General features: G+C 36.5%; 1 protein-coding gene across 2 annotated transcripts; it reads right to left on the bottom strand.

Annotated features, from left to right (window-relative positions):
• Positions 1 to 654: 654 nt before the first annotated feature.
• Positions 655 to 10,704, bottom strand: LOC131683945 (achaete-scute homolog 1). 2 transcript variants are annotated; one of them, XM_058966361.1, is made up of 5 exons: positions 10,567 to 10,704; positions 10,192 to 10,361; positions 1,382 to 1,523; positions 1,108 to 1,319; positions 655 to 1,046 (listed from the first exon to the last, which is right to left on the bottom strand). In XM_058966361.1, the coding sequence occupies exons 1-5, from the start codon at positions 10,620 to 10,622 to the stop codon at positions 913 to 915; spliced, it is 714 nt and encodes a 237-aa protein (XP_058822344.1). In that variant the 5' UTR covers positions 10,623 to 10,704; the 3' UTR covers positions 655 to 912. The 2 variants fall into 2 exon arrangements, with proteins under 2 accessions (XP_058822344.1, XP_058822345.1); XM_058966362.1 differs by having other exon boundaries at positions 1,108 to 1,316.
• Between the last annotated feature and the right edge of the window lie 1,061 nt (positions 10,705 to 11,765).

The following is an 11,765-nucleotide window of genomic DNA, read 5'->3' as shown; positions in this document are numbered from 1 at the left end:
AATTTGATAAATGATAAATGTAAGTTCAGAAACAAAATTAGCCCAAGAGAAGCTTTTTATAATTTCTTGTATAATAGAAAATACAAACTGCACTTTTAAAGTGGAATAAATGTTCAAAATTTTTTCTAATGTTCAAGATCACATAATTTCGAAAGTATCAACTTGAGAGTTTTCATAACCCCGAGGAAGCTTTCAAACATAAAAAAGCGAACTGGGCATGTCTTCCTGATGCAGCAAATGGCCTTAGCGTGATTGGTTAGGTAAGTAAGGAGAGCGAGTTATTACGTAGTGTTCGATTGCGAATAAGTTCACTCTAGTTTTACAACACATAATGTTGTTCTTGTTATGAACGGATATCCCTTTTGTGATAACTCCCTTGCTAGCGCTCATCATAAACATGACAAAATAAGTCTATTACTTTTGTTTTCTGTTTTTTGCTAATGGGTGATAATTTAACACTATTGTTTATTTTTCGCGAGAAAAAATCATTATGCTCTTCAGTCGCAACAGTGATTATCTGTTGTATTAGATTGGAAAAATAATTATCACACTAGTGAGTGATAATTACGATGCCGATTATGAGAAATAACGTTCCCGAAACTGCACTGTAGCCCAGGGAGTACCTTTCTTGATGAATGTATACTAGTAATGAAGTAATAGAATATCAAATAATTTTCAATAATTTATTGAATCATTTCTCGGTTGAGTAATAGAGCGAAGACACACATTTCTTATTTGCAAACAAATGTATTTCAACAAGACATAAAAATGAGAAACAAATGTACTAAAATAATATCACAAAGAAAAAATAAAAATCTATTGGTACGATTAGACCTAGACTATGACTAGAATTTCATTGGAGGAAGACAAAACGTTAAACATCCATTCTTAAAACGGTATTCATTGCATCGTTTAGATGAGATGGGGAGGTGGACCACATCCCAGGCTCTCTGATGATCCCAGTGCCAGGGACGTCAATATGGTGCGTCTTCCCGGATGAACACCCAAATTTTCCCAGTTAATCCAGGAGAGACGAGCGGTCAGATCTGAAAACGCATTAAATATCAGACATTGAGTATTAATAACGACGAATATTGAAGCTATTACCACTCGTATTCCAATGGGCGTGATCGGCTTTAATTTCTCCGCGCAGACATTTCTCCACGTAGGTTAGTGGATCGTAATCAGCTTCAAGAACTTCTCTCAGCAAAGCAATGTACGCGATTGCCAATCGAAGAGTATCTATTTTGCTTAGTCGCTTCTCGTAGGGGAACGTTGGAACGTGCACACGTAGCTCATCAAACGCGGAGTTTATGCTGCTGTTGAGATAAAAAAGATTATGAAATGTTTGCCGAAATTCCGTGTAGAGAGCATGCCTTACCCATTCGGAGCTGACCTCAGTATCCGTTTCCGCTCTCTGACGTTGGTTTGCTGGCGTTGAATTTTATATGGTGCCGTACTGTACGGATGACCGATCGTATTGGAAAGCGATGGACCAGTTCCGCCCGCTGAATCCAAGCAATCTGAAAAAGATGGTTATTTTGTTATGAAAATATTTTACATCCAGTGATTTGTTAATCGTAAACATAAACAGGCTATGCAGCGACCGAATCAAATACTGATCAAACCAATAAAACTCCAAAAGGGCGTGAGTTTTTAGCACAACGCTTGCCGAGTGAATGTTTTGCCTTTCTCATAGAGAAAGCTGTGCAATCAGTTTGAAACGAAGGTAGACTCTGCCCGCCTGGGGTATTTTTTATATTTCAGGAAAATTCTCATCGTATTTTGGATGTAAATAAATCTCTTCTTTTCTACACCAGATATCATTTCAAACTTTTACAGACGGGGAGCGTATTTTACAATTTTAACCCTCCTCAACTGCCCTTTAAAGCATGTGAGTCCCATATCCGATTAGACGGGTTTCGGCATATGACAATTTATATCTTGCATTCTATTTTATATCTTGTTTTGGGCGAGACTATCAACTGTTTTCGTTTAATCGGTATGTAAATAATAGAATATGGGTTGGATCAATTCGGACCTTTTGCCGTATATACGATCTGATACGCAATCGCGCAACACCGTTTGAGAGGAAAGTGTGAGCAGTCGGTTGAGCTTTCAGGAAAACATAATTTTTTTCAAATCGGTTGAGAGATTTTGACGTTATATCTCATAACTTATTTTTAGGTATTGTATATTTACTAAGTTATCTAATATTGTATATTTACTTTAAGTTTTATATATCAAAGAGAACTTTTCATGTCACAATTTGAAATTTTGTGAAAATCAAATAGGAATTACTTAGGCCAAAACAGGAATTCATTTCTATTGCAAAAAAATTATTAGAAATGGGTGGCCCGAATTGGAACAGGGTTGGGATAATACGGACCTTTAATGTATTTTTGCGCAGAACCGTTTATATACAATACTATAAAAGATCGGAAAAATCGTCTTAGAAAAAAATGAGCGCAATTGATCAGGCTTTCAGGAAACAAATATTTATTTGTGGATCGGTTGATACGTTCCATTTCAATAGCTCATGAACCCTTACTAGGTCCGAATTGGCCCAGTCCCCCTATCTAATTTTTATATAATTTTGATGTGAATTTCTGGTCCGGTATGGATTTTTGTTAAAATTAGTTATCTGGTAGATTGGATTCTGAATCACCTTTGCTTCACAATACATACATAAGACTGTGTATTTGTATGTTTGGTTTACAAGATATCAAGGAAAATACCGAAACATGGTGGTCCATAAGGCTCAATGAAAAAGGAAATCTTGAAAAACGTATCTCTCGGTTTCCTATTTTTCAATATAGGACTCTTAAGCTTTAATGGGCACTCAACTGATTGCTAATATTTTGTCGTGACTACTATGACTATGACGAATCCTTCAATATACCACCTTAATTTATTTCACCGAATCAGGCCATTTTTGGCTTCTTTTTCTTTTACACAACAGAGCATTCAACAAATTAATTTTATGTCGAGATCTCAGTAAAAGTGACGTCTGTTGTGCTGAGACACGGAAAATAAATTATAAATTAGTACTGTTCGGCTGCATGAAAATTAAACGAAAACCAAAAATTATGAATAATAAACCTCGTGTTCATGAAACTATTTGTGTTTCCAAAAAACTAGTCCGCGTCGAATCGATATATGGCGTTACATTCGAATGTTTGTAGGGTTAGTGTGTTTTTCCCTGGACATGTTTACCTTTTGTTATAATCCTTGTTCATAATTTGGGAATACACAGCCGACAGATAAACGATGTTTGATTGCAGGAGCTCATTCGCGAGTTTTGTGATTTCTCGTCAAGTTACCGTGATATTTTATTCATGAGTTTGCTTTCGGAGTTTTCTGTCAGAGTAGCGTGACTTCATGGTTGCAGGATCTTAGTCACGATTTCCGTAATTTCTATTTCGTGGTATTTTAGCCGTGAGTAGAGTGATTCATGCTCATAATTTCAGGATACACGCCGCCTACAAGGTACTCTCCCAAATACTATGCCGTCGACTATCACCAATTGCAAGAGAGTTCGTGGGACAGTACCAGGCGGGTTTCATGAGCGAACGATCTACCACGGACCAGGTGTTCGCTCTTCGTCAAGTACTGCAGAAATGCCGCGAGTACAATGTGCCCACACATAATTTGTTCATCGACTTCAAAGCCGCATACGACACTATCGATCGAGATCAGCTATGGCAGATTATGCACGAGTACGGATTCCCGGACAAACTGACGCGATTAGTGAAGGCGACGATGGATCGGGTGATGTGCGTAGTACGTGTCTCAGGGACGCTCTCGAGTCCCTTCGAATCACGCAGAGGGTTACGGCAAGGTGATGGTCTCTCGTGTCTGTTATTCAACATCGCGCTGGAAGGTGTAATAAGAAGAGCAGGGATCGACACGAGTGGTACGATTTTCACAAAGTCCGTTCAGCTACTTGGCTTCGCCGATGACGTTGATATTATTGCACGAAACTTTGAGAAGATAGAGGAAGCCTACATCAGACTGAAAAGAGAAGCCAAGCGCGTCGGACTTGCCATCAACACGTCGAAGACAAAGTATATGATAGGAAGAGGTTCACGAGAAGAGAATGAGAACCGCCCGCTTCGAGTTTGCATCGGTGGCGACGAAATCGAGGTGGTTGAAGAGTTCGTGTACTTGGGCTCACTGGTGACCACCGACAATGATACCAGCAGAGAGATTCGTAGACGCATCGTGGCAGGAAATCGTGCTTACTTTGGCCTCCGCAAGACACTTCGGTCGAACAGAGTTCGCCGTCGTACGAAGTTGACCATCTACAAGACGCTGATTAGACCGGTAGTTCTCTATGGGCACGAGACCTGGACCATGCTCGTGGAGGACCAACGCGCACTTGGTGTCTTCGAACGGAAAGTGCTGCGTACCATCTACGGTGGAGTGCAGATGGAAGACGACACATGGAGACGGCGAATGAACCATGAGTTGCATCAGCTGTTGGGGGAGCCGCCCATCTGTCATACCGCGAAAATCGGACGACTACGGTGGGCCGGGCACGTAGCCAGAATGTCGGACAATAGCCCGGTGAAAACGGTTCTCAATTGCAATCCGACCGGTACAAGAAGACGTGGCGCGCAGCGAGCACGATGGATCGACCAGGTGGAAGACGATTTGCGGACCCTTCGCAGATTGCGTGGCTGGCGACGCGCGGCCATGGACCGAGTGGAATGGAGGAATCTTTTGTATACGGCACAGGCCACTTCGGCCTTAATCTGTTAATAAATAAATAAACTAGTCACGATTTTGAGTGAGTAATGAAATTTGTATTCATCATTTCATGATCTTTGTCACGATTTTCAAAAGTTCTATTCACGATATCATCACGATTTTAGTCACGAGTAGAGTGATTTATGTTCGTGAATTCAGGATCATAGTCACGATTTTTGATATTTTAATAATGAGTAGTGTGATTTATATTCATGATTTCAGGATCTTAGCCACGATTTAGTAATTTTTATTCACGTTATCTTGATATTTTTGTCACGAGTAGAGTGCTTTATGTTCATGATTTCAGGATCTTAGTCACGATTTTTATATTTTTATCAAGAATAGTATGATTTATGTTCTTGATTTTAGGATCTTAATCACTTTAACAAAAGCACTGATACAATTTACTGAAAAAGGCTGTTTTGAAGTCTTACTGCTTCTTTAGTTAATAAATTCTCTCAACGAATTTTCATAAACTTGCAATGTTCCCTGAATGTGTTCAGTAGAAGTATACCTTTATAAATATATAGAGTGCTGATTAATTGATTGATGAGGTGATTTTTTAAGAATTTATTTACAATGTTAACCAATTTTCCATACAAACTTCCATATAAACTTTGAAATTTTTGGAAGGTCCGTAGACACAACCAATCGGTACCAAAATTTGCACAATTACTAAGGACCATAAAAGGAATCAGTAGAGCCTGGTGAAGCTAAAAGTCAAAAATTGAACCAGTCTAATGTTTACTCAATAGTTCTACATTTTACATATGGAAATCATTATATCAAAATGTTCGTACAAACGTGGAAAAACGCAATATTGTATGTAAGTTACAAAATAATAGCGTGTAATAGGAAAAATTTAGTAAACACGAAGAAGTTCAGAATTTTTAAAATATTCGTTATACAACTTTGAATTTAATGCGATGACATATAGCTTTTTATACACTAATCACTTGTAATTGATTTCGTCTACAATTTCTGACAAATAAATTTTTACATATTCTCAAAAATAGACAAAAATACGTCCAAGTACAGCTATTTCATTTTGTTGGCCAATAACCTCAAATTCAAAACGTTGACCTATAACTTTACATGTACCAATCGATTGTAATTGATTTCGGCTACAATTTCTAAAAATACAATTTTTATATTTCCTCAAAAAATAGACAAAAATGCTTAGAACTACACAAAATTCCATTTAGTTGCCCAATATCTTCGTATTCAAAGGGATGATCTATACTTTTTTATGTACCAGTCGATTGTAATTGATCTTGGCTACAATTTCTGAAAGAACATTTTTTATATATTCCTAAAAAATAGACAAAAATACTTAGATGCACGGAAATTTCATTTAGGTGGCAAATAACGAAGAATTCAAAACGTTTATCTCTTCTTCTTTATATACCGAACTATTGTAATTGATTTCTGCCGAAAAAACAATGTCACGTTGGTCCGGTAGCTAGACTTATCCGAATTGCTTCAAATGTAGAGCAAGTACTCTTGGTGGGACTGGGAATCGGCTCAGAGGTGGGCCGATAGGGGTCATTTTTTTCTTGTCACTCTAATGTAGATCCTTTAAAATTCACTTTTTTAGGGAACATTCCAACTCGCTATCTCTTTTCTTTAAGAAATAATAACAATTTTTTGATTTTTTTTGCTCGCAGGTAGTAGCAGCCAAAGTTATTTTCTCTTTGTTCAGCAATATATGCCCTATTGATGCACGTATAATTCATAAAGAGATCTACGGGGATACCTAGAAAAACTTCGAATAAAATGTCTTAATTTTTAGTCGATTTTTCTTTATATAGTGGATTCAATCCATCTGTTATAATAAATCCATGGAATGCCCAACTATAGAAACCTAAAATAACAACAACGCAACTAATAGTAGTGTTATTTAATGACCCAAATGGTTTTAAATAGTAAAACAAACGTAGTAAACTTCAATTCTATTTCGTTGTTCTTTATATGAAATATAACGCTTCATTTGGCAAAGTAACACAAAAAATTTATTAATGCAAAAAAGTTAAGGTATTTTATTCGAAGTTGTTCAAAGTATCCCCTTAGATCCCCTATGAGTTACTCATAGTCATAGAGCCATAAAAGTGAAAGTAAAAGTAAAACATACTGGCTTTTTGAACAAATATCTGTATTTACATAATTCCAACAACTTTAAAGAAAATTTAAAAAATTGGATGAATCTCAGAAGAGTTATAATGAAAAAAATATTTTACCGGTGCTTCCCACAAACAATGCGCTTTATCTCAGCACTATTACATTTTGGAGAGTTTGCAAGTTTTTTGACGATTTTCTTTGTTATTGACGTCATGACACTATCTTGAAATTTAGCAGAAATAATTTTTCTGCCTCACTTTTAGGTGGATTAATCACAATTCACTATTCATCATAAGAAGGGGGCTTTCATTCCAAAAAAGTATTCCTAATACACTAAATCACTAACATCAACTCTTAAAGCATAATTAATAAAACGCACATTTTGGTACTATTGCGACCACTGTGGACTGTCCCTACTAACATTTGAAGTTTTATAGCACACTACAAGTGTGTTCTAAGTTTTAAGAGCGACTTCAAGAGTACCATAAAACCTGAATTGTTACTTGGGGTGACTTCGACTCATCAGAATCCGATCCAAACTTAATGCCAGGACTAAGCTAGCGCCGGATTGGCGCGAGTTCCAGAAACCGACACACAATTTGTGTTCTGAGTAAATCTTTAGTCAAGCGTTACATTGTCGGTATTGGTTAAATTGTCGGAGTTGATAAATTTACGTACATATTCGAAGCATACTAGAACTGCCTGTCAATGGTCGGAAGTTTTAGTATTCACCCACTTTAGATAACCAACTGGGTCAATTTTAGTAACTAGAGTTTCATCAATTAATCATTTTTAAGAAAAAAAATTTGATTTTAAATTTTATTTTTTATTTTATTTTATTTATCATCTGACCTAGTTGGTCTCAATGAATATGGGGATGGGGAAAGTCAATTTGAGTGAAACATTAACTCTTCTCAAATTGGCATAAAAACCCCATATCTTTTCAATTGAATACACAATACAGAACTTAACAATAACAATAATAACTTACCAAATAAAAATAAAAGAATAAAATGTAACAAAAACAGGCTAATACAGAAAAGTAAAGAAAAGTAAAAAATATAAAAGAAAAGCAGCAAATAAAACTACAGATTAAAAAGTCGTCGGTAAATAACTGTCAAGTCAAAAACTCCTTAGCAGCCAGTTCTTGAAAGTGGTGGATGACACGTTGAAATCGAAATCCGCAAGCACATTGTTGAATATGGCAGACATGAAGCGAATCGGATCATGACCACCATATAGGGAGTTCCAACAGCAAAAAGCTTCGTTGACGTAGCACACGTTCTGGTGCATAGATGTGGAGTTGACCTAATAATTCCGACGTATCACCTAAAAGAATCTTAGCGACGAAAACAGCTTGGGCTACTCTCCTTCTCGTTTCAAGCGTGTGTAGACCTAATAATCTACAGCGGTCTTCGTACGGCGGAAGATTAATAGGGTCCTGCCACGGAAGGCGTCTTAATGCATAACGAACGAATTTTCTTTGAATGGCTTCAAATTTTGCTATCCATGTTGCTTGATACGGACATCATGTTATGGAGTTAGATTCCAATGTCGTCCGTACTAATGCGCAGTACAGTGAGCGAAGACAAAGAGGGTCGTTAAATTTATTCAAGTTGATTCTGTTACTGACGAGGAGAATTCGAAACACTAAAAACCAAACTTTATTAGATAGTTGTCAGCAAACCCCAAACAAAAAATTGGGCGAGATTAAGCGGGTAAGTGGGTGGTAAAATATGTGATTTTATTTAGTGATGTCTGATTTTTGCAAATAATCGATTATCCATTAATCGAATAATTTTTGAGAGCTTGATTAATTCATTCGATTAAACGACCAAGATAATCGATTAAAATCAATAAACGATTACTTCGTAAATCTTAGTTTGTCAAGCAAAAAAAGGTCATTGGATACATTTTGAAAAATTTCGAGAGGTCTTGTCACATTTTTTTTCTGCGACTTTCATTTTCAACGCTCACCCTTCATTGATTATGCTCTCAATTAATTGATAGCAGCTACTCGATTTGCTCGATTATACCGGAAGCTTGTAATCGATTATTGATTTTTCGATTATTTTAGAAATTAATCGATTATTTACGTTAATCGAATAAAAATAGACATTTATTCTTCATTTTTAAAAAATCCTTTACAAAAATAGCGTTTTGTTCACATTCTTTGTGTATATATTGGATTCAAACTAAAGTAAATTCCCCCTAAAACTGAGGAATCACGTGGAACAAAGCTGCACGATTGTGCTAAAAATAAGTAAGCTTTAGGTAAAAATAAACAATTGAAATTATTTTTTATAAATGAAAACACATTAATCTCAAAACATAAAGGACTTGTAAAGTTACTACTTACAGAACAGATGGTCAGCATAGCACTGTCCAAAAGTATATTGACATCATCGTTCTATCATCACTACGTATTTACATACTCATATATATGGCTTAAATTAATAACTCATATCAAATCATGAGTTATTAATTTAAGCCACGTTTGATCAACTTGGATTTTGCCCTTATAATCAATTTCGCCAATTTTCTGCATTTTGAGGAAAAATTGATAATTCTTGTTCAACATGCATTATTTCACATGTACAGTAGCGACAGAGATCCAAAGCAGAATGATTATGGTGTGGCCATAACAGTTTGAATAACTTTGTTGAAGACATTCACTATTTGTACTTGTCCCAAGACATATCTTATCAATTCTGCTCTGGTGTTGATTTGCGCAGATTAATATGATTATTAATAATTAACTTCAGTACAACGAGAGTTATTAATGTCGAATTTGTCACGATACCTCTCGGATCAACATGATTAAATGGGGCATCCATATTGAAAGGTCACAACAAATTAAAATAAACAAAAATTTCAAAGTATAGCAGCATTTTTAATGTTGGATGTCTTATGTCAGATATTTTTAAACTGTTATTTGAAATGTCCTGATTTTTAAATTAGACGCGTAGCATTGATGCTTGAAAGGCTACCGACGATTGACGATAGTGACCGAGTGAACGATAGACGACACCTTAAACCTCACCCAAATTTTTTGTTGCTCGAAAAACTATGCAAGGTTGTCTTCTCAATGAGAAACCCGTAAAAATATTGCCAGATCACGAAATTTTCGCTAAGCTCAGAACAGAAATGCACAGCTTCTACTGTAGTTATAGTACTATTATTTAACAATTTTCTAATATTAGGAAGTTACGCCAATGTTCAAAGTATCTTTACTTTAACATACCCTTACACATTCGATGAACCTACTGAGCCAAAGTCTTATCTCTGTGGCACATTTCCCGAAATATTTAATTTACTCACCAGTATGATGCAGATATTGATGCTGAATCTGCCTCAGACTATTGGTATTTAACCGGAGATTGGCGGTGCTGGCGGTGGTCGCCGTTGCTGCTCCAAGCTGATGATTTGCATAAACACATGACGGTAAATCCGAGATGAGATCCTCGTCAAAGTTATGGAAATTTAGTCCACTGTACGAGACACCGACGGTTGCCATCGTTTCAACGGAGCAGTTAATTGATTTGATAGAACAAGAAATATATTGAATTAATAGTCGCAACTCACACCACTTGTAAAACACTGATTATTATTCCACATAATATCGTTCCGGTAGTGGATGGAAAATTAGATTACAGTCACACGGATATCACGACAAACGAATCCCATTATAAGCACCTTAGCGGAGGCGATGATGATGAATCCGGCAGTTGACTTCGGCAGATTTTATCCATGCTTCAACACACTATTAATATTAAGCTGAAAGTACGGGGACCGAATTTAAAACCGGATACTTGCAACCGGAAGCATTCCAATAAAATGATTACCTACATTTCAATGCGTGTCTCTTTTATAATCGTCCTTCTAAGCTCGTGTACGCAGGAAAGATGGTATCCCTTCGATGGTGAATAGTGCGCAAGTGTGATATAAAGCTCCGCCCATCTCATCGATTTTAGCATAGGAGAAGAAACATAAATCATAATGGCTACTGCGACACGCAGTCGCATTGTTACCCCTGTGGCTGAAGTTGTGCTGCACGCCGGTCACACATTGAACGGACACATGGATAAATCCTAGCTACCAGGTACGCACCAGATTTTTTTCATTTTTTTTATTTCGACTAATATTTAGTTACAAAAATTACAAAAAAAATTGATAAAAATGGTGTAGAAGAAATTTTGTAGAAGACTGGGCAATAACAAATATTTTCCGAGTAAGCTCTAGCATGCATGATACGTTCGTTGGTAGACCGTACTGATTGATCTATCCACTTGTATCGAAATTTTGGGTAATCTAATCTGGTAGTTCTGATCAGATGTATATGATCTAGTCAATCTTGTAAGGAACTAAAAAAATAATTGAGAAATGTATGATCAGCGTAAAACAGTTTGAATCTCTGTATGCTACCAGATTACGATACTCCATCCTTTATTTAATTTTCATCATTTCCAATCCTACTTAGAGACTGTTCAAACAGGCCAAAGGAAAACGATATTTTTCATCAGTTTTTATGTGGATGTTTCCATGCAGGTATTTTATTTGATACTAGCTAATGCCCACCGCGCGTTGCTGCGACTTTCAACGAAATAAGAGTAAAACACAAGTTGTTTCGAAGCGCCATCTGGCGGGCAGATAATCCCAAACCAATAGCACACAAACACGCTCCATAAGAAATGTCTATTACGTATAAATTTTTATGGCAATCGGTTAAGCCGTTTGGGAGTCCATAAATTACATACATACAAACATTGACTTTTATATATATTGGGACAATGTCTGTATGTGTGTGTCTGTGTGTATGTAAAGGACAAACTCTCATTCGTGTTTCTCAGCAATGGCTGAACCGATCTTATTTAAACCAATTTTAAATGAAAGGC

Source organism: Topomyia yanbarensis, chromosome 2 (genome assembly GCF_030247195.1).
Source record: "Topomyia yanbarensis strain Yona2022 chromosome 2, ASM3024719v1, whole genome shotgun sequence".
Taxonomy (NCBI): Eukaryota; Metazoa; Arthropoda; class Insecta; order Diptera; family Culicidae; genus Topomyia; species Topomyia yanbarensis.
The sequence above is the reverse complement of the archived record's forward strand: the minus strand, read 5'-3'. Positions and strand labels throughout refer to the sequence as shown.